Source organism: Athene cunicularia, assembly GCF_003259725.1.
Source record: "Athene cunicularia isolate RWA chromosome 4 unlocalized genomic scaffold, athCun1 chr4_part1, whole genome shotgun sequence".
Lineage (NCBI taxonomy): Eukaryota > Metazoa > Chordata > Aves > Strigiformes > Strigidae > Athene > Athene cunicularia.
This window is the reverse complement of record NW_020799098.1, coordinates 19,733,346-19,757,521: the sequence shown is the minus strand read 5'-3', so window position 1 is coordinate 19,757,521 and position 24,176 is coordinate 19,733,346. Positions and strand designations below refer to the sequence as shown.

General features: G+C 34.6%; 1 protein-coding gene across 3 annotated transcripts in view; it reads right to left on the bottom strand.

Moving 5' to 3' along the window:
- Positions 1 to 6,787: 6,787 nt before the first annotated feature.
- TBC1D19 (TBC1 domain family member 19) overlaps positions 6,788 to 24,176 on the bottom strand; it is a 53,571-nt gene continuing 36,182 nt past the window's right edge. For all 3 annotated transcript variants that reach the window (XM_026847086.1, XM_026847088.1, XM_026847087.1), the window contains 10 exons: positions 20,879 to 20,953; positions 20,336 to 20,398; positions 16,397 to 16,481; positions 14,655 to 14,699; positions 13,399 to 13,431; positions 10,914 to 11,023; positions 9,592 to 9,683; positions 8,764 to 8,879; positions 8,156 to 8,226; positions 6,788 to 7,171 (listed from right to left, as the gene is read on the bottom strand). In XM_026847086.1, coding sequence (XP_026702887.1) covers positions 7,097 to 7,171; positions 8,156 to 8,226; positions 8,764 to 8,879; positions 9,592 to 9,683; positions 10,914 to 11,023; positions 13,399 to 13,431; positions 14,655 to 14,699; positions 16,397 to 16,481; positions 20,336 to 20,398; positions 20,879 to 20,953 — 765 coding nt within the window. In that variant the 3' untranslated portion in view covers positions 6,788 to 7,096. The remainder of the gene's footprint in view (positions 7,172 to 8,155; positions 8,227 to 8,763; positions 8,880 to 9,591; positions 9,684 to 10,913; positions 11,024 to 13,398; positions 13,432 to 14,654; positions 14,700 to 16,396; positions 16,482 to 20,335; positions 20,399 to 20,878; positions 20,954 to 24,176) is intronic.

The following is a 24,176-nucleotide window of genomic DNA, read 5'->3' as shown; positions in this document are numbered from 1 at the left end:
TATATCCATTACCTGCTTGACAGCACACACACTGCTGTGTGTGACTTCTGTCAAAGCCAAGGTGCTCAGCAAGGTCTTAGATAGGTTTATTCCAACTTTGACTGAACTCACAGGCTAATATCCAGCCTGAGGAAATTTGCACTCATCACTGCTTCTCTGTTGTTATCTCCTAACCAAAAACCTGGTAGGCATGCAGCACACCCCTTCTCCACACAGCTTCTGCAGTGTTTGCATTCAGAAAGGGGATATAGGGTGTTCAAGAAAATGTCTCCAGTCCCTGCTGGTTTGGTAAGGGATAAGAGGGACTGCACTGACAGGGATGGTCTTTAATGGATTTGGCTTTCTAAGATATCAAACGTCTGTTTAAGTCTTTATTAACCTAGATTGTTGCAAAGACCAAACATCTATTACTTCTGTCTTTTAACTGTGTGGGTTTAGGTCTGAATATTTATTACCTGCCTAAATAAATAATACCCACTGTAAACCAAACCAACTCTACTATAATACTTACCCTTTATCTGTATCACCACCTAATGCAAGAATGGACTGATACTGAATCTTTAAAGTTTTTCCAGAATTTCTTCATAACAGATTAGAAACATTATCTTTCTCAAGGAAAGGTAAGAGTCCTAGTTGGAGAGATTTATATTTTCTGTAAACTGCAAACTGTAATTCACAGAGACAGGAAAACCAAATTAGACAAAACTAGGCTAAGGGTGTTGAATATTGAAAAAAGAGAAGATAAAGCTCTGGAACAGAAACACCCAGTGGTAAAAGTTTGAATTACAAAATTGATATGAACATACCAGAAAGACATTTTCTCTTTCATATGATTAACAAAACTTAGTTAAGCTTTTAAAATAAAAAATATTGCAGAATTCAGAAACACCTTTTAGTTGTCAAACATTTTAATTGCTGAATAAAGATGCAATCTGAAGTCAGTAGGAGAAAGTGTACTTTGTTAAATGTACAAATAGCAAATGATCCCTTTTTGTGGTGAAGAGATCATAGTCTATAGAGTTTGAGCACCTTTTCCCACAAGCTCTTTCTTTCAAGAATCACTTTCCCCATAGCAGAAGTGCATTTTGTGAGCACAAGGCAGAGGTGAGAGACACTCTTCTGCCTCTACATTAATGGTGAGGGACATTAATACTGGTAACACTACTTTCCCATACCTATTGGTTAACTGTAACAGCTTCAAAAACTATTATGGTTAGAATACCTCCAATGTATCACAAACTAAATTTAAATATCTAAATATATCTTTATGTCAAACTATGGAGAGAACTTCTTCACCACTAACATGAGTGCTGAAAGCAATTGGAACTTCCTTCACAAGCTGTAACGATGCCCATTTTCCACAGTTAGAACTTGATGTTAACATTAATGAACCAGGACTGGGCTTCAAAGCAATGCTTATGTTTTTTTAACACAGATGCACTTTGAAAAAGAGAGAAAAAAGGGAAAATATTGTGACACTAGACATCAAATAAATTTAGATAATAAATAATCCTGAACAGATATAAATTGAAATATTGCTTTTTACAATATATATTTGTGTTGATTTACTATCGATAATTGGAATTATTAAGAGTATAACTATCCTAAATAGGGCTTTTTCAGAAAAAAAAAAATAATCAGAATGTACTGTTCATGGAACACATAACTGTTGAATAAAATTAACTATCAGATACCTACTAAAACATTATGTGGCTATAACATAATATTTTGTCTTTGACTATCAAATTCCAATTTGTCTCTTAGCAACATGATGCAGATTTTTTTTTTGTTTAAAACAAAGCACAGAAATTGGTCGCATGCTTTGTCTTACACAACTTGTGAGCTTTAACTCCTTTGTTAAATATTCCATTTATTTTGGTCATAATCCCAAAAGAAACAATTTGTTCAAACTGTTCAGCCAAACACAATGTCATTTGGCAAAGCACCATGGTCCTCCATAAAGCCAATTCTCTAGAGATAATTGTTTGCACATATCAGTAGTCCAACATCTAAAACAACATTTGAAATATGGGCAAATAGAGGCCCCACTAGTCCTCCTTCAGAGACCCTGAAGTTCACTTTCTGTAACCAGCAATGCCTGACAATACACAGAATCAGGTGAACCTCTCAGGGCTTAAATAAAAAAAAAAAAAATGTTTGGCAAAAGACAGTACTTCTTCCCCCATATTAATTTTAAGGCTCATCCCCAGTCAATATTTAGCACAGTTAGTTACACCGCGTTACAACCATTCGTGTGTTGCAGTTTTACAAAGTGTGGTGAACTGAAGGTGAACATCCTATTCTAACCATATATTAGTTTTATCCCCTTTAAAATCTGCTGACTCTGTTGCACTGTATATCACCCACAGAAGATGCTTCTCAAAAGCATAATTGGTCTATGTGGCCACCATTTAGTAGATATACTATTAATTGCCTAATTAAAAAAAAATAACACTGTTTTAAAACAGAGCACAACTGTTACACTGTTGGATCAAAATTATCTTCCCTGCATTAATAATTTTATTGAGGTATTGAAAAAGCTGAGCATAATGTGTGAAGAGGGAAAAAAAAAAATAATTTCAATCTGCAGCAGTTTATTCTGGATTGTAGGGATCTTGGATTATTGCATTTACGACAATAAATGGTTCCTGCAGAACTGCTCACGGATGTGCAGTCCCTCCAAGCGTGGCCTTGTGCTAAACGCCTGAAGCCTCCAGAAGGGGTATTTTTTCCCCACCTGTACTGTGTCCTAAAGCTATAAAAAACCCCGCGACCAACCCCACCACGGCCGTCCTTCTGCACTTCTGGAACCCGGTATCGCTAATACGGTTATCTGGAGGGGGAATTATTCACAGGGTGGTTTCTCCTGCCGGCGTTGCTCAGGAGGACAGGAAGGCTGGCTAACCCTCCTCTGCCGCCCATCCCCGGGGCCCTCGCCCGGCCCTGATGATCCTGGCCCTGATGATCCTGGCCCTGATCCTGGCCCTGATCCTGGCCCTGATCCTGGCCCCGGCCCCGGCGCATTCCCGGCCCGTAACCGCGCACCAGGCAAGCCCGGCGGGGCCGGAAGCAGGTCGCTGTGGCTGGCCGTGCAAACACAAAGCTCTGTTGATCGCAATACGCGCTTCAGCTAATTGCCTTTCCTGTGTGAGCTTTGGGATGAAAGCAGGCGGTGCGGCAGCATCTGCCAGGAGCCAGGCATGCACAGGAACAGCCTTTAGGAAAGGAGGGAAAAGGAAGAGCCCAGCAGCTCCTGCCACCCCTGCGGCATCCTCCCCCTCCTTTCCCCGTTTCCTCACATGAAATACTGGACGGACAGAATATTTTACTGAGTTGTTGAAGTATGCCAGAAGGCTCTTCCCCTTCCTCACTGAAGATACAGACTTACAGTTTTGCAATATATTTCAGAATCTTTTAAACACACACCTAGTTAGTGTTAATAAGCAGCTCTATATATTGCTTTCCTGTAACTGATCTTTGTTTGGCAATTCTGTTTAAGGAAATGCCTTCAGTCTCGTTGGAAGAATTTTATAAAATTCATTAGAAGACAGTAAAAGAGGCATAAACTTGGGCATGTTTTTTTGCTGGTTTCTGGAAATATAAATCTGTCTTAATCTGGTGTCCCCTTCCAGATTTTTCCCTTTACTGGGATATCTAACTGTTTTACAGTCTCCATACTCTCTCCATTTCTCATAATAAAATTTGTTACTATGACAAAAAAATTCCACTAAAAAGTAGAAACTGTTCTAGTTATACAATTGTTCCATTACCCAGCCATCAAGATTTAAGTCTCAATATATTTTTGGAAGTACGGAACAAAGATAACTTGGGTACATTTTTAGACAAAATGTATTTACTTTTGCATTTTTTAAACAGTCTATTTGACATTACACGAAACCTTTGACAAACCATAGCCAGAATCCTGAGGTAAGCAGCAAGAAATTGATCTTTATCTATAAATATGGAGACAATTTGTTTTTGTACTGAAACCTCTGTTTATATTTATTTCAGAGCAAGAAAAAGAATTTGGCTAAATTGACTCATTGACAGTTCAGATGAGCCTGTTTAAATCAATGTAATTATCAATTTAGATATGATTCTACTATCAAAATCTGGCCAGTACCTAAACCAGCAAAAATAAAAAGGAGTTTTAGGGATTTGGAAGTCAAATGATAGATTATAGGCATCAATGGGTTTGAACTGGTCTCTAAAGAATTAAAACTTAAATAATTGATACCATCTATGTATACAAGAGAAGTATCTAGGTGTAATATAGAAACCAGTCATTTTAATATTTTTTTAAAAATATTTGAACTGAGTGTTACTTAAGCAAGGGAGATTAAAAACACAAGTGTCAGCCAGAATCTGAAACACAGTATTTTGTTGGAACTAAAATGAGAAACTGAGTGGAACATGAAAACACCTCTTCAGTAAAAGCAATTTAAAACAAATAGATTAAAAAAAATATAAAACCCAAACAGTATAGTTCAAGTCTAAGGAGACGATCTGGTTCATTTTTAATCTCATCTTAATCTAATTTTTAAAGCAACTACACTCATTATTCCTGTACTTTGTGTGTGAATCCTTCTGTGTCTCAAAAAAGTCAATTTAAACATCTGACAAAAAGCAGCAGAGATCTTCAAGATATTTGCTGCTGTAATTGGTCTGTACAATACCTGGCTCAAGAGCTGCACAGAAGCTTTTGACCAACCCTGAAGCACGAGGAACTGCATCACGCCAGGCTCGTGGAGCAGGCAGCCTAGGCAGTTAGCACGGGTGGTCTAGAGCGCTGGCCCACACTAGCCGCAGAGCAGAAGAACCCCCTGTCCACTCACCAGCAGAAAGGAGAGTGGAGGTCAGAAGTAGAGTTTAAGTACTCCAGTGGGGAAGGTAGAGGTGCCACAAAGGAGGTGCGAGATTGTTAGGATGAATAACAAGATGCCAAGTCAGAGGAAAACAGACCATATTCTGTCAGTCACAGAACTCCTTGTTCAAACAAGAAACCAAGTCTATCTCTGCCTACTTAGAACATTTTCAAAACTATTGAAAATGAAAAAACCAAAAAAAATACTGCTCAGAAATCCCAATATGGAATGAGTTAGGGTAATGTTCAGATTCTGCAGCATGAACCTACACAGAGCAATGGGAATTAGAGGGTCAGCAGGCCTCCAGGGAATCTCTGTTGCTATTTCATAAGTACTTTTAAATCCCTAAAAAGCCATGGTAACCTTGTAATGACCTTACTGAGCCACAATCCTTGTGACTGCTTTGTAACGTTACAATTTCCAAATTGCTACCTAACCTTACAGATTTTAATAACTGAAAAATGCTGTATTTTTAGAGATAGATGTGCATTATGTGTTATGATGAAATAGGGTGTTGTGGTTCATACACAAATTGCGCATCTCAAAGTATAAAGAGGAATTCAGGAGAGGCAAGACTGCTCACTTCTCGGAATTTACTCTAATCTTTGGCAAATCACTTAATCTTTCTATGCCTTCATTCCCCATATATAAAACAGAGCAATGCTTTCTGTAAAGACAAAAGCTTTAACACGTCCTCTTTTTAAAAATTAAAGGTCATAGAAAATATTATAGTTAAACAGTTAAAACCATTTCTTACAAATATTAAGGAAAAGGTAAATTTTCTGTGTTATCCAAAACAAAATTTCCCCAAATATTATCGTTCAATACATCGCATCTGTTAAGCAGTTTGGTTCTTTTTATAAGAACTGATCATACTGAGTCCACAACTTTACCTTTTATAAAAATGGCCTTATAAATTTACTAGCACTCTATAAAAGTTAAGTTTCTTACCATGTTTTCCTGACAGAAGCAACAAGAATCACAAACATAATGCTCATAACCCTATCTGAGACTACAGCTTAGGTCACTTTTCAAGCAACTTTTGAGCCAGCTATGACAGATTCATGTTTCACCGTCATACATTCCGTATGTATGACAAATGACAACTACATGTATGTAAATCAGGCAAAGATAAAAGTCCTATGGCAAACACAGTGGCTATATTACCCATTATGTTCTTGTGAGTTTGATCCTGTTTTGGGTATTAAGATACACTTAATCAAATCAGATTATTGATTCCAACTTCGGCATTAAACAAATCAGTGGAAAAAGCTGGGAGACCTCACAGAAAGGTATGATCGCCAACAGACGATGAGCCAGCCTTACTATGTAGTGACAATCCGTCATACATCGATACGAGTTTGGATTCTGAACTGAAGCCTGAGCTGTTGAATCAGAGCGTCTGGAAAACTGGCAAAGGCGTAGCACTGCTCTCCCAAAGAGGGTGTGGGGCACATTCGAAAGGACTCTTGGCATTGGTCTCAGGGGAATATTTTGGCTCATGTAAGGGCTGGCTCCAACAAGTTCTGAAGGAAGCTATGCTCAGGCCTTCTCTGCAGGGGAACATATTTTACAACACAGGGCCTTTGAAGGGACGCTGGGTAGGAGTTCAAAAGGCGCCTGAGATAGCTGTATACCTAACCAAAGATGAATGGGGAATGTGTGACTACATCTCCGTATATGAAAAGAATAAACAGAAGTAGCTAACATGAGAAAGAACATGGAGAAAATTTATGTGAATTTCTGTATGATCCTATCTTTTTCTTAGAAAATGAGAAAAAAATTCTTGCATGTTCAAGTACCTTTATTTTCTCAATAGAGAGTATTTGAGCTGATAACCTCTAAGCTGTGAGCTTGAAAAAGTAATTTCATATTAAAAGAGCTTTTGCAACTGTGACATTAACATCACAAAACTCGGATCATTAATTACATTTGTTTTATTTAATTTAATATTACATGCGTTTTAGACACTGATTCATATTGTTTATTTGCACAAGTAGTCATTCTCAGTATACAAGTAATAGCCATTGTTGTTATGGTGAAATTCAGTAGCATGCACTGCACACACTCATGTGCAAAGTTATTGTTTTCAGTTAGAAAATTTTAAAGTCATGATTTCCAAATTAATATTATACATACAGTTTAATTTTGGTTTTATGCAGACATTGCATAGTTGATGATTAGCTTCTCAAGAAAGACTGGAATTGTGGTACTAGTATTGTTGAAGCAGATCAAGTGACAGTTGCAAACAAGAAGATTTGAAGAAGAGGCATAACTTTCAGGGTTGAAAGGTCAGCAAGTACAGCCTGGGATAAAAAACAAAAAGGCTTGTTAAACTTGACATTTGAATCAAATTTCTTTAAAGCAAGTCAAGAAATCAGAAAAATATTCAAATGCTGACTACAATACTAACAATAATTAGATTCAGACCTGGCTAGAAACAAATTATGCTGTTTTATGAATTATACAATAAGGTAGTATTGTATAATTCATTCTAACATTTCAAAGAAAAAGCATATGTTTACGTATATAAACCAAGTAACTTTATTTTAGCCTTTAGCCTTACTTCAAATATACATGGCATCATGGGTGAATAAGGGGTCTAACATTTCAACTTGCTTCTAAAAATAATTGGGAATTAAGAATCCTTATCCTGTGGCTTGGCTAGTACTTGTGAAGTAAGTCCAATGTAATGACTCAAATAGTCAATGTCTTCTTATGAAAGTATGTTTTAAAAAAAAAAAAGTCATCACAAGCTCTCAAAGTTTGAAAAAATACATCACAAGATTTTTGAAAAAAATATATTTTAACAAATTACTAGAGATAAACAACAATATTCACATCTTAATGACTTAACTTTCTTCATTTCCCATGACAGTACTCACAGTGAAATTTCAGATTCCATATTGACAGAAGTAATCTTGTAAAAATCTTTGTAATATCATAAAGCACAGAAGCAACTGCATTAAAACATACTGAGAAAAAAAAGTACAAACCTCTACAATATTGTAAAAATAAGATATCCCACAAAGATGGATTATAAGTTAAATCTAGTTGTACAAAGTCATTTGATAACACTGCATTTTTGGAGCAAATATACTCTTATTTCCTTTTACTCTAGAAAAGCAGTATTACGTACTGCATGTTCACGATTTCCTTAGTTTTTTATCTAAGGTAAGAATGTAGGCAGAAAGATTTGCACTATGTACCACGTGCCATGTGAAGCTTAAGTTACTCTTGTTGGCAAAGCATCAGAAACTATTTCAATCTCCTCTGAAACTTATCCTTACTTCAGCTGCAGCCAGTGATGTCACCTCCATCAGGTTGACTGCTCGGAAAGCAAACACAGCAGCTGCCAGGACTGAAAGAAAATGACCAATATTTAAGTTGCTGACCTGTTAATTAGTGGTTAGAATTAATCTTGAGATAAAATATCAATTCTCACTCCCTTAGAGTAGTTATTTTGATTCTGACTAATAATATACAATGGATGGCTGTGTTTGAGTTTCTTTGGCCGCTCTTTAAAATGGGTAAGAAAAATAGTGGCTGTAAGTACAGAAGAAGTACTTGCCATAAATGAGTAACATGGATCTTGTATTTTGTGAAAGATATAAAGTCATTTATTGTCACCACTGAAGCTAAGAGAACATTCTATGTTCTGTTCAGAGAGCGCTTAGTATTTTTGGAGTGCTATCATAAAAAAGAAAGAGACGCAGATTGTTATTAGAGATGCAGTATTTACGCAATTTTATACTCTTTGACATGTACTTTAGTCTGCTTTCAGCATTTAAAGAGCAACTCTTTTCTTCTTGTCACAAAATACACTGAAGCTAACATCAGCCACTGAAGCCTTACATCCACCTGGACTTAACACATTTTGTAAAAATAGTTCTATTACCAGCAAGAATTTCTAGAGAGTTGTATCCCAGGATTCTGTCCCACAGAAGCAAGAGCTGATCTGTAGCTAAATAACCCGAAAATGCTCGTACCATCCATTTAAATGAAATTCGTAGCCTGCAAACAAGTGATAAACAACAGTTATTATATTTCTGTCTCCATAATGATCAGACAGATCCTCCATAATTTGAAAATATTTCATTGTTCTTCTCCATTTCTCTTCCAGAAAGAAGGGCTGTTTCCTCTTGCTGCATTAACAATCAATATTTTCCTTTGCAATAATCATCAGAAAATTATTTAACATTTGACAAAGTACTAGTATCATTAAAATATTCTGACCAAACAACCACATTAGAGGGATCCTCAGCTATTACCATCCTTTCTGTTATCATGTTGGATACTAATTATGCCAGCAAGATTTTCAGATTCTATTGCACTTGGTGCCATGAGTACACTATAGAAAGCCTCTTGCTCTCTCTCCCCTTCCAGTAGGTTCTGCTGTAACTAACACATCTGTGTCTTCTGTCCCGTAGGATATAAAACACTTAGTTCCATCAGATCTGACATGAATAACTGCAACTTAGCAGCATAATGCAGCATTTCTCGTAACACAATTCTCTCTTTTTCATAGAGCATACAGAAGAAATGCACAAAGCACATATATGCAGGTTAGACAAATGCCTCCAACTGACTTTCATGGAAAAAATGGCACACTGATGTTTGCGCTTTTGAATAGTTTCCCATCTCTTTTAAATTAAAATAGTACAGAACAGCATTTTCAGAACAATGAATCTGCAACATTTGCAGCAAGGCAGAAAGAAGTACTTACGGCTGAGCGCCAATTTCTCGAAGGTGATAAAAGAGCTGGGGCAGATGGGTTTGTAGAAGAGTCTCAAACAGCAAACACAATGATACAATGCCCTAATGAAACAAGATCATATCCTGAATACTAACACTCATCCTGACAAATCTGAGAAAACAGTATCAGCATGTAAGTATGCACGAATTTTTAATTCAAGCAACAAAACACTATTAATGACATAATATACATGTCAGGTAAGCAGGGCACAAGCAGCTCTAATACCTTGTCACTAAAGCCTTGCTGCTACAATTCTATGTATATATTAGCAGCATAATAGGTTGTGATAGTCCCCGTCAGCTCTAAGTTACTTATGGTATTCATATGTCAGCATCTAAGTCTTTAGTGGGTTATTATAATATGACCTACTTGAAATATTTCCACTTTGATGAAATCGACCTCAGTTGCACTAAAAAACAGAATATGTGAGAAATAGTATCTCTCTGATAACTAAAACCAGGCAGCAATGGGGATAGCTACAAAAAAGTTAAATGTCAACACATTTTAAAATTTCTTCTAAAAATTACCATGAAAATGAATAGATTCCTGTCTGACCATTCCCTGCTATTAATGATAGAAAACACAATGCACAGCCTTGAAATGGTATAACAAAGAATGGATTTTCTTTTCACCAGTAAATGTTTGCAAAAAGTAATATAACTATTCAGCACTTTGTGAAGGAATAAAAAAAATATATATATATTTACTATGTTTTATTCTTCAGAAATAGAACATAAGCCAATTTCTACAATTGTCTTACATTCAAGGCAGTCGGTCCTGGTCATAAACATAAAGAAATTATTTAAGTTCATCTAGTAGTGCTAAAAAACATGTGCTGTCACACAAGATACTTGAGTTAAAGAAAGAGACATTAACTTGATATCACTGAAACAATGTGTGTATATATACACAACTATTTTAGTCCCTCTACCCCACAAATACTTAAGTGTGTACTTGCATGTCATTAATTAAAGTGAGTATGCATTTATGTGACTTCCTGAACTGAGAAACCTATTACACAGAAGACTTAACTCTCATAAAACCCCCCACACCCTCATAAAATGAGAACTGCATTATTTTAAAGTACATATTCTATAGCAAAGACTAACGTTGATGTAGAAAACAAAAATACCCAAGCTGGAGCTACTTAATCATTTTTCCAAGCTTGCCTGAAATATTTAATTATATTTAAAAGGATATATTTCAATTGCATAGAAAATCATGCCACTGGATATTATTGTTCCATAGCAAACAATATAAAGTGAGTGTGTTTTAATTCCTAATGAACTTACAGAGGGATGAGAAGAGATGGAATGGAGTCTGAAGAAAAAACGCACATACATCTCACGGAATATCTGATACAATTTGGAAGGTTCATGGTACAGAAAACAAAGTGGAGCAACTGAAAGGATAAAAGAATTATAATTGACTCAACACTGTAAACTGCTAAAAGAGTTCAATGGTTAAGTGCATGAAGTATGAAGAAAAAACAAGTAATTTATAATAGTAGCACAGTGTACAAAAACAATACTAAACCAATTATTTAGAAAGAAGTATTTTATAATAGTCTACCTTTTGATGTAAAAAGTTAAGAAGGGGAGTACAATATATTCTAGGTAATAGTTCTATATATTTCAAGAATCTGAACTAATTAGAGCCTGCTTACTGCAGTGCTGCCTTCCAAAGCATAAAAAGTACGTTCTAAGGATAGCTTCTCTGGGTGCAGGGCAGCAATATATTGAACAGCACACATTTTTGATTCAACCGTCTGTAACTTCCAATGTGCCCTTGCGCTAGTGACCATCTCCAAAGTGGTTCCCCATTTTTTAAGACCAGAATACGCTTACTGCTTGAAGATGGGTGTGGTGAAAATGAAAATATTTTAAAAAATATTTTGGTTGCCACAGTAATATCACATGACAGACTGATAGAGACCTGTTTATTTCTTAGAAGATCAGAAAACCATGGACATTTGCTTGTTTACTGTTTAGACGTCTTTTTGTACACCTGATTCAAATAAGAGTTGGCTCCATTTCTAAAGCAGCAGTTCTCAAACTTTTTGGAAGTCTAGCATATAGATAAATCTGTTGTATGTATACGATAGACAAACATTATCAGTTCCCCCTGATTGCTACTCATTCAATGCATGTTTTACAGACAGTTGTTCTATACCCATTTCTGTAAACAGCCTTTTTATCTGTTCACCCATCATATCTACTGCTTCGTTTTACAGGTGCGTTCATTATGGATGACAGCTTACATTTTAACACCCTCATAGTCTCTATCTCTATATTCACCTTGCCTTCCAGTTTTATTTACAGAAAGCTAGGCATATGGATACCATTTGTCTGCATACATATGTATACATATGCACAAAGATGTATTTTTATATATATACATGGGTGTATGCATGTCTGAATTCATTTTCATAAATACATATATATATTTCAGAGAAGGTGGCTTAATAGAAAATAGTGGCAATGAGAGGTGGGGTGCTAAGGTAGGGTGAGATGTTCACAGAAATGTGTATTTACATAGGGGTAAGAAAAGCCGAGGGTGTTACTAGTGCATATGTTCTTAATGACTGAAGATGGAGGTGGAAGACTTGTCAGTGTACATATGTACATAAAGGCCAGGAGAATAACAGAACAGTACCTGACAGTTGGCACCCTATGAGTGTATGCATGCAAACATGCAAAAGTATATAGTATTTACATAAGGCCCCAGATACTTCCTCCTATAGCAGCACAACATGGAATACAAAGGATGCTCTGCTTGGTCCCAGCTACCGTACCCACAGCCTGGAGTTATGCTATTGCGTTCCTGCTACCTTGCTTTTCAGTCTCCCTCCTCCTCACAACCAGCAATATTCTGACCCTTGCAAAGAGAGAGGACAGGAGAGAGGGAAGAAGCTCACACCCAGTTTGAGAGATGCTGTTCTTAATGGCAGAGTCAAATCCAAACATTTAAAAAAAGTTTCACACATAAAGTGCTAGACTCCTAGTGAGTACCTACAGAACAGTTTGTAACTAAGCTGTTCATTACTTCGAAGACTTAAGATTTCTACTTAGGTTCGAATTTGCATTTCATATTAAAATCGCCTGATTTTAATGGGCGTGTAGTCATTAAACTTTCTTATTAACAAAACATAGCATTTTAAATATAATCTTAAAATTTGCTTGCTTTGTGAGGCCACAGACACCTTTGATAAAGTTAGAAAACTGAAAAGCTGTAACAAATAGTCCCACACTGCTGGAGTATCTCCACACTGGCTGCCTTGTTACATCTGAGAGATGAGGAGATTTTTATTTGCTTTTCCCAGGAATCTTTTTGATATTTGAGCTTTCCTTGGTGCAGTAAAGTAGAAACCATTCTATTATTTAATGCTCCTTTAACACCTGTTCTAGGCAAATGGATGCAGCAACAGGCCTTTCACAGAATTCATGTTTTTAAGAACTCCTTTCACAGGTAGCCTGGTCTACTCTGAAGTGAAACACAAGAAAAGTGCACTCTGTCAACAAGCTATCCCTCTATTCATAGTCATTAAGATGTATAGCTCAGCTCTTAGCTCTCAAAGAAGGAACTCTCATATGGTAGTGAGCTGTAATATAAGTAAATAGGAACAGCCTAGAATTTAAAAAATTATTTACAACAGCCTTCATACACAAAGAAACAGAATACACACAATTTTAAAAGTTGCAGAAAAGTACATACAGCTTTAAACTGCAGTATGATAAAAAGCAAGCCTAAAGTCTTAAGAGTTTGAGTTACACTTACCATACATAGAAAAGCCATGGAAAGGAATTACACCTACAAAACAAAAATATTTCACTTTTTTTGTTCTTTTATATTTCTTTTTATCTATCTAAAAAACTGTAATTTACCCCAAGTTTCTAAATTGTTCTCTGCCTACTGCAGGAATAAAATATTTCCTTGTTATGGCATCTGCAGTCTTAGATCTCAATCTTGTAAATATTTAAGTGCAGTAATTCTATCACTTGTATCACTTGTAGTACAACCAACTACATGCTTATATAGTTCCTCAAAAGCCAAGTAAAGCTCCATTTCCATGAAGTTATTACACACAAGCTTTGCTGAAATCAGAATCTAATTTCAAATAAATGACAACGCATAAATGTCATGCACTGACAAGGAGGGAGCAGGAACAAATGAAGCCAAGACTTCTAGTAATTCTTAGATGAAACATTTAGAGGACTTGTCAGTTGTATCACGACAGTTCTCTCCTCCTTTCCAGCTTATCTTAGCTCCTATTCATATAGGATCAGTAAGAGGAAGCTGTTTTGGCAAAAGGTTGTAAGGACAATGCTTCATGGCTACAAACCTGCAAAGAATTGCAGATACAAAAATGGAAGTAGAGGGAACAAAAGTATGTGCTACAACTGACACCACTGGAACACAGAAGACGTAAAAGACAAGGCCAGAGGCACAGATTTAAGAATGGTGACATAAGGCCTTGAACGCAAGAGCAAAGAGCTTAAACTTAAAATACAAATGCAGCACAAAAATTGAAAGGATTCAACAGACAGAGATTGAAATGGTCAAAATAAAAGCTGAAAAGGAGAATTTTAATAACTGAAGTAACAACAATGATATTGTCTTAAAATTTAATATAGAGTACTTATGGCTGAATTTTTTAAATGAACATAAATTTTGGAAGGAAAAGACTTCAAGGTGTGGCCTGTTGAGTACTGAAAAGCTGGGGGTCAGACAGTTTCAGCACTTATCATTCAGATACTCTAAGTGGTGAAACAAGACTAGAATACAAGCTGCTGCACCAGAAGTTGTTTTCCTTCCCCTTCCCACACACATAGACAAACTCCGTATGTAACTACTAACACCAGGCCGAATGTGGTTTTGGAATAGCTTCAGTCCAGCTTACTCCTTTAAATTAATGATTTTTTCAGAGTAACAGCAAAACGTAATTTGTAATAGAAAAAGAAGTTATGTATTTGAGAAAAAAATCCTGTATCTTTCTAATCTACCACAAGAGGAAGCAATAGTATAATTCTTACCATTTGGAGGATAGAAAACAGCATATTCTTCCATTCCAAGTTTTCCTGTGAATCATCAAACCACAAATAAAATTTGCTTAAACTGTTAAAACGTGTAAAGATTTAAATTTAAAAGGTAGATTCTAAGTTATAATTACAAAAATCATAACTAATTATATTGTTGACCGTTTGATATTGTCTAAAACAAGCAAGCAATGCAATAGGACAGGCACTGTGTCAGATACAAAACTAAAATGCAGCACCAGTAAGGGAGGATGAAAAACTGCAAAAAAGAGGAGGAAGATTTCAGCAATGCTATCCAATAGAGATTTTATCTGGATGTGTCTTAGGAGCTCTAAAGGTGTTTGCTAGAGACCTTGAAGATAGTGCAGCTCTGTGAGGGGATAAGGTTAAGGGTATAAGTCTGCCATGCTGTGACAGACTGACTGAGGGACAAAGAAAAGCATTTAAAAAGATAAAAGAACAGATTAAAAACATATTCAAGGCTTCATTAAGCCTACAACAGAGAGGAAGATGGATGGTATAGTTTTGATATAACAACAAAAAAAAATTTAAGTAATATGTTGGATACAAAAGATTAATTAAGTCAAGACAACCTGATAGTATAGACTGACCATATAACTTCTTCTCTTCCCGGCAAAATGAACATGTTATATTAACTGTATTTTAACTATAGAACCTAGTAACTAAAAATCCACTACCAAAAAGTAACAATTTATTTAGAAATATGGAAATGTTTTTAAGCATAGTTACAACTAATTAAAACCTGTAATTATTTTAGTTTTAAAATGAGAAAATTTAACTAGAAAATGTAATTACTTATGTGAAAATTTATAGAATATTCAGAGATCCTTTAGATGTACACAGAAGAATGTAGCACAGGGAACTTCTGTCAGGTGCAATGGAATCTGGACATAGATATTTTCCTGTAGCATGGATCAATTTAATTAAATTCAAAATTACCCTGGGAAGCTCCTGCCTACTAACCCATGAAAATAAAATCCAGTATTTTCCAACTACAGAAGGCGGCTCTTTCATTAAACTACAAAATATTTTTTACTTTTCCCTTCAATAGTTTGCTTGCTGTGCAGCAGGGAGATGTAATCTGGAAGGAGAGTATTTTTAGCATAAAGCACATCTCTTGGAATATTAGCCAAAAATAGGACCTACAAGCCTTTTGGATTTACACTGCATAGGTTCAGCAGAGATTTAGATTTCAGCAACTTCACTCCCCAGATTTGTCTAAGAATAGTTAGAATGTTCCCCACAGCTGTGTTTCTGGACTGCCATGGCTCTGTGCCTGAAGTGAGACTGAAACCCCACTGCTGTTCTGCTCTCAGGTGAGCCCTTTGGTTGTTTCAAGAAGTAGGCAAAGAAAACTCCCTAATTCAGTTAACGGGAGAGAAGAGATCTACAAAGCAATAATGTAGGAACAAAAAAATTTAGAAAGTTGCAGAGGACAAAGTTGTGTATTTAAATTTCTAGCTCTGGTGAAGACAGATGTCAAGATTTTATCATATTGCCACAGTTGTGTGTTTATTTTGGTAAATCACTGGAGAATTATACACAGAAAACTACAGTAAAAGAACAACATTGCAACGAGGCCTTTATCTTATCAACTTCTAAACTGTCATAATAGAATCTGCGTAGATGTCAACTGGATACACAAAGTTTTTATTAACATTCTTTTAAATGCAGTCAACAAAATTCTATACAATCTTTTTTAAAACAACTTTTTTTACCTCGTATGTATGATCTGGGTGGAGTGGCACTGCTGTAAGTGAAGTGCTCCAATACAGCTGTATCTCGGGAAAAACAGAGTAATACCTGCAGAAAAGACAGCATCTAAATATCAGCTGACTTACTGGATCAACAAAGCAATGTCAAACAGATGTAAGGACCTGCCTTAATTAGCACCTGTTAGATGCTACTGAAGGAAGCTGATATGGTTGAAATCTCTTGACCAACTTAATTTACTTTCCTGTTCAAATTTCCAGGCTCACTTTGAATTTGTTATGGTTTTACCTTCACATTTATTTGTTGTCAGTAAAATATCCCCCCCTTCTCCAACCCTCCTCTTTGCCTCTCAGCACAGGTTTATTCCTTTTTGTCCCATCATTAGTGACTGTGCATGCAACCGGCTGCTTTGATGTCTATTAGGTTATTTTTCTGCTCAGTTACTATGACCTGGGGAAGTCCTAGTAAGTGAATAAGGAAATGAAACATTTATATTTTTGCATATATGCAGTTCCAGAAGACCGATCCTTAAATTTGTTTTAATTCCTAGGAACTTTTGAGAATGCTCGCACAATATTCAGTTCTTTCAAAAAGCACAGATTATAACGTTCACCTTGTATCCATAAATTCTGAAATGCACACTGTATTTTGTAAAACATATTTGTAATTTTTTTTTGTTTACACAAATGAAGTATCTAGTATTCACAGCAATTGAGTATAAAATTAAATGCTAAAAGCACTCCGAGAAAATAATTATAAAGAATCTCATCCTATATGTGGTTATACTTTAAATTATTTTCCTGTTTTCATGCAATGAAAGGCTGCACTATCAAGAATGTACACAAGAGGGCAGAAGTAAGACAGACTTCAACTTGCTGCTAACTTTTTTGCATATGTTAAACCCTCTCTCGCTTGTAGGTTTCAAGAATTTGGGGTTTTGTTTTAGCTGTAGTCAAGGTATAAAAGGTGGAAATGTTTTAGATGGTGTTTCACATCATAATTTATTGTGAATAAAAATGAATGGATTTTACCTTCAACTAATTATTGCAAACATTTTCCAGATACCAGATTTGTCAAAAGGAAACATGTAAAACAAACACTGTGACATCTGAACGTCATTTGCCTTTTTTTATTTTTTATGGAAAGTAGGTCATATTTTGAGAGGCTTTCCTCTTTTTAACTTCAAAAATAATTTCTCAGATACAAACATCTTTTAAAAAATAGTTTCTTTATCTTGAACAGCTTAAGCTAAATATTATTTTTGCACAATACACAATCATTTTCACAGCTGCCAAAATGTAGCTGACAATAACAATGCACAGGCAAACAAAATTCTCTGTATATGTTAACTGAGGTGAAAGAAAAAGAAACTGATCTAAAAAGGACATGAATTATGTTCTCTCATAGGGGAAAGAATGTTTCCCTTGTTTCGTTTGAGGTCCCCTTTTTTAGGAATACAGTGTCCAGTACCAGTATCTGGAAGTCTTTAAATTGAGACTATGCATCTTCTTAAGAGAGAGACTAGCTCAAATGTAAGTAATGACTATACCTAAAAACTGCCAGGTAAGATTCTTTGCATGTATTCGTTATGCAGGATGTAAAACTAAAGTATTCACATTGAACCTCTAGCCTGAAATAATTAATTCACAAATGTATTATTTTTCTCATTCACAAAAACAATAATGAAAAAGAAAACAATGGCACAAGCGCCTTTTTAAGTACAGAAGTGTTTGGCAAACTATTGGATATTTATAATCAAAACTGAAAAGAAAACAACTGAATTAAAAGGATTAAGAAAAAGCAAAAAAACAAAACCAAAGCTTTTCTCAAGAAGAAACTACTATATTAAAAGTAATCACATTCTATTTCAATAGTTATAAAGAAGTAATAAAAACATGTACATTTGGGGATGAAGAAAACAAAGATATTAAAGGAAATAAATTACATTATTTCACAGTGTTCCTCCTGAAAAGGACCGCATGCTACTAAAGAGGTACCAGTAATCCAACCAAATATCCTCATTATTGTTTTATGACCAAATTTTCTGGTTTTGATGGATACTTTATCTGCTAAGTAATATACAGACAAATGCCACACTGCTCAATGACTTGGAAAACTTCAGAGGCAATAACTAGTCATGAAAAACACCACAAACCCAGTGCAAACAGAAATAATTTATCTGTTTTAAAATACCGTTTTCATTACCTATTTTATTTAGCCAATATTTAATTCCAGTTATCATATGAAGTCAGAGTGACTCATACTGCAAAATTTTTCCAGAGGCCACATAACAAAATTATTCATCAGTGTATTTGCAAATTAGGTAGGAAGAGAAAATTATCAAGCAAAATGGATAATGTTCTTTTAGAAAAAGAGTCTGAAAAATACCACTCAGTATCAAACATAACTAGAGCAACTAATAATTGGAAGTTTGAGATATTCTGTGCTCAAAGCCTTACAGTAAAACTAGGCACTTAATTTTTCAAAGATTTTTGGTGACTCTGCTTCAGATTACTAAGGATAGTTTAGTCCTTATTATGATATTAATTCTGTAATCATTCTTTTATTGAATATATATATATATATATATAAAAAATGAAAATATTCAACTCTGCTATATATTAAGAATAATGAACAAAATATATTTCTGATAGTCTTAAAACAACAGATCATACTAGTTCATACTCCTTCATAATCCTGTGTCCACTGGAACTGTCAGTTAAGGACTAATATGCCTTAAGTAATCCATATAATGAATGAAGCAGAAAAAAGAGATTTTCACACCTGATGCTGAAGAGATAATGTTGTTACAATAATGAATATCATCTTTGACCCTTAAATCAAGAAAGAAGGTCTACATGTAAATATTTTAGTGAATAAGTATCAGTGTTTGCCATTATGTAGTCACTTTTCAACTTTTAATTCAAAAACGAATACAGATATAGATCTTAAAATTGGAATTAAGTAAAAAAGGCTATAATTTGATGAGGTTATAATTTTAAGTATTAATGTTTAAATACTTATGCTAAAATTTTATATGCAGACATGATTGAATAGTATGCTTAAATAGTAATGCATATTTTTATACCTATATGGACTAAGCAGCATAAAGGAGAGTTTCTTGCTTGGTTAAATTACTCGCAATTTTACATATTACATCAAAGAAGAAATAATTTAGTGTCACATAGCTCTAAAACAAAAAAATTAAGCAAGTCTAACCTAACAGATGCAACTAATGAAATTAAAAGCACTGTGGAAATGGTAAATTTGCTGCATGACATTTATGTTGACACTGCAATCAGCTACACATTAGGAAATTCATAAATGTAATGTGCTTCTATTTAAGGGCATTTGACAGGCAGCAATGAAGATAATTCTTTATAGATTAGTTGGGAATCCCATTGCAGCATCTTTGGAATAGGAGCAATCCTAAAAGTAACCATACATATCACTACCTTATTCAGAATCAATGTCTTCAATTTAAAAATACATCAACACAGTATCTTTTATGCTTACTGCACTAGGTCACTGTAAAGCAATGTGTTGGGTTTCTTTAAAAACTGTATCCCTGAATATACTTGTCAAGTCTTAATTTATCTGTATGCCACAGCTGTTAATCATTTTATTATTGCAAAGCTGGAAGGGGGAAGAATATGGCTGACTGCGTATTTTCTGGTTTATTGCATTGGAAAGACATTGTGTAGGGTCCTTCAGAGTAGGATTTTTAGAAGCCTGTCCTGATTAATCTGTTTAAGTGTACAAGATTAATTTAAAGGGTTGTTATTCAGGAAAAGAAAGTATATGTAATGCAGCACACATGCTATCTAGAGTCCTACTATACTCTGCCTACACGTGAAACACAAAGGCAGTCCTTATACCAAAGATGATATAATCCCCCAGGAGTATACATTCTAGCTTTCTAAGAAAAAAAAATAGTTACATACCTGATATAAATAATCCTCAAATACAAAATAGTAGTCATCATTGCTTGCTGTCAGCTTTACATCCTGTAATCAAAAAATACAGCAGTTTGAAGCCGAAAGACATCTTTTCAGACTCCCATAGAAGCTAAACTTAACACAGTGGTAGAAGACATTGTTTCACCATTGAACCACAAAAGAGCTGTAGTTAAGCATATACTCCACATTTTAAAATTAAAATATGCTATATTAACTTGATGATTAAAATGTTCAGAATTGAAACCTGAAATGGAAGCATTCAGACTCCTGTGCTTTCTTCCTTGCAAAAACAGTTATTCCTTCAAATGAAGTTAGCATTTCTTTATGACTTAAAAGCTCAAACTCAAACAAATATCCTACAGGAGAGCCAACACGGGCACAAGGTGAGAGGTTATAGTAATAAATTCACACTCATTATCGTTACACTCCTTAAAGCTAGACCATCTAACATTTTTTTTTGTTAAAAAAACAAGATACTGGTGTGATGAGTATCTAAATCATTTAATCACTGTTTATTGAATCACTTACTTTGTAAATCAGGCTGTCCACTAAAAGGTCGTGTTGAATCACATTTGACTTAAGCTGTTCATAATACAAGATATCCTAAAATTAAAAATATTATCATCATCAGCCTGAGATATAACTTTAATTTATATTCAAACTAAACAATTTTTAACAAATAGAAAAAAAAAAATCAAGAAAATCATAAACTGTATTCAGCTGAAAAACCCACTGCATAATTTATGAAGTATTCTATCACTGTTTATTCTAGCTTAATCCCTAAGAAATGAGGCAGATATTTGAGACTTTGTAAAATTACTACCCTTTAGATAATTAATAAAATGAGAATGAAGGAACTAATTCAAATCAAAGATCTGTATCTTTCAATCTTTGGGTCTCTACAGCTAAAACCTCTTCAATGCTCAAAATCATTAAATTTTTTTTAAATTTGCTAACCTATAATTTCATGCACCTCTCCATTAACAGGTTCTGTCATATCTTCTAGCATTAGTAAGCTGTTGCAAATACTTGCTATTAATCTAATATGAATATCTAAGTAGTATAATTTTGTGGAAAGAGGCAACTATAAATATATACAAAAATATTGTGAAGAATACAAAGGACTTGGACCTTTTTTTAAACTCAAATTGTTTCCTGAAACTCTACAGAACATATACAAGGATGGAAAGATGGGGAAGTATCAGAACAAACACTTCTCTGTTTTGCTTATTCTACCTCTTCTTATAATGAGCTTGCAAAGGAAACAAAAAATTAAATATCGCACAATCATGATGCTGTTCCTAAATCCCTAAATACTTCTTTGTCATTATGCCTACAATTGAACGACAGAGTTTCAGACTGAATACCACAGTTTCAAATGGAATAACTTTATAAACTAAATCAGCAGTGCCAAAGCTCCTTCCCACTTCACAAAGTTATTCTGATTTCAATGTGTATCTACAAGCACCACACAAATGATTGTATATTCCAAGCTTTACATAGATTTATTGACAATTTCTTTGCAAAAGAAGGTAAGTCTGGAGTAAGGATTTAAAGAACAAATGGAAAGTAAGATGAAATTTTGAGTAGAAGAGAATGGAAAAAAGTGAAGAGAAGGCTAGGGAACATTGTAACTGTTCTATCAATCCAAAACTGAGAAGTGGTGAATATTATACACTTAGGAATTATCAGAATGAACACATTATTAGACTGTTAAATTGAAATTAAGACAAAAGCTGTATTTATTAAGTACTGATATCTACCACCAAGAAATTATTTACATTTTACTTCCTAAGAAATAGAAAGGACAGGTATAAATAGCACAATCTTTCTTTATGAAGGCTCAGACACAAGTATTTACTAAATGTAAATTAATAGCAGTATAAATGTATCACTGTTTTCTTAAAAGCTACAGAGAACCACTCTAATATTCAAGTCACAGTTGTAAAGCATCAGCACTAACTAATCTAGCTAAGTGTAACACTGCCAAATTAATAACCTCTAAAGGGTTTTTTTTCCACCTCAGATAATTGTACATATTACAACAGGAGCTAATAAAAACCCCTCTTCTTTTTCATGCTAAGCAGACTGCATAACTCTTTCTGTTGTACACGGAAGTACTCCTGCATAAGAAATGGTAGAATGGTACCAGAAAATGCAACTACTAATCTGTTGTAACTTGGGAAATGAGACTCTAATAAACTCACGGTTTTCTGTTATCCCTTCTTTCTTTTTTGTTCTCTAGAACTGCCTTGAACAATTGCGAAAGGCTGTTTGGAAGTGGGAGAATACAGCAGTATGAAGGAAGAGAGTAATCTTTTGCTACACACATATAGAGCACACTTTATATGCAGAAACAAGTTTTCTTCTTAAGATACTTTCACCTCAGGTCACGGTGGCTCCAAGCCCCAAGTTAACATTATCACTAGTTCAGTACTTTGCACTATCCTTTTCCTTCCTGAATTAGGAAGCATTCAATTATATTTTACATTTGCTTGCAAGAGTCCATTTCCCTGTTATTATTAAATTTACTGTAAAACCACAACTAAAGAGTAATCACTTAAGTACATGGTGCATTCATCTTAACAGTCAGAATAACTCAGCATTATGTAGAATTGCTGCTGCTTTAATCACACTTAGAATAGACTTAGTGATTTGGCACGCAAGGAATGACTTCACTGAATGTTTGAAGAACACATTTCTGTACAAGAAAAAAAGTGATGTTCTACGGTACTGACATAATGACTTTAGAGTGCTAGTTTCAGTGCAGGTTTGTTTATGGCATCATACTGAACTATGATCGTTACTAGCTTCCTATGTTTTAATTCAACTGCATTATTAATCGAAGTGTAAAGAATCACGTTAACTGCAGTTATGTGTAAGTTACATTAGACAGTGAACAGTATTTTCCACAGAAGGAAACAGAAAACTGCTGAAATTTAAATAAGTTTAATCAGAACAAAGTAGTTGCTATTTGCTAATCCAGAATGACATATGTATTTAAAACATTCTGTAAAATTTCTTTTTGTTTTAGCAAAGACCTCAGTAAACTTTGCATTTCCCACCCTTCAGACTTGTGTACCAATTTTTAAAAAACATCCGATTATTAGGACATAGGGCAAATATTGCCTGAGTTAGAAAAGAGATTTGAACTACTTAATCTTAACCAACAAGATGTACAATTTCTGAAACATGTATTCTTCACAATTTTCCTCCTTAATTTAACTGGTGTAAATTTTTCAAGCAGTTAAAAAAGTGGTAAGAATAAGCAACCCGCTGTTTAGAGCACTGTCTAAAAGACAGAACAACTGTTCTCAGATTCTTCAGCAACTCGCAGAAACTGAATGGAAGTTCTTTATAAATCAGTTGAATACTTTCCTCAGTATTATTTTAAATAAAAAGGATAAACAGTTTATCACCTTTTTTTTTTCCATAAATAATAGTTACTCCTTTGTTCTTATGAAAACCCACTAGGCCAACTTGCTCATTTCTCAAAAAAAAAAAAAAAAAAATCAAACACTTTTTGCTGTTGCTGTTATAATTTCAGCATGAACTAAAATTTCAAACAAAATTCAAAACTCTACCCTGAAAAAATTAATAGCAAATTCACATTGCAAATATTAGGAGAGTAAAACGGTACTTAAATATTTTAACAGTTAAACAATTTAGTAAAAAGACCAGAAGGCCAAGCTGTCTACCTGAACTAGAACTCACAAGAAAAAGTTTGGGAGACAAATCAGAAATTATTAAAAAGGGACATGCAATGCAAAACCAGTCATAACCATTCTAGGAATAATGGTTTTAATGAGTTAACTGTCATTCATTT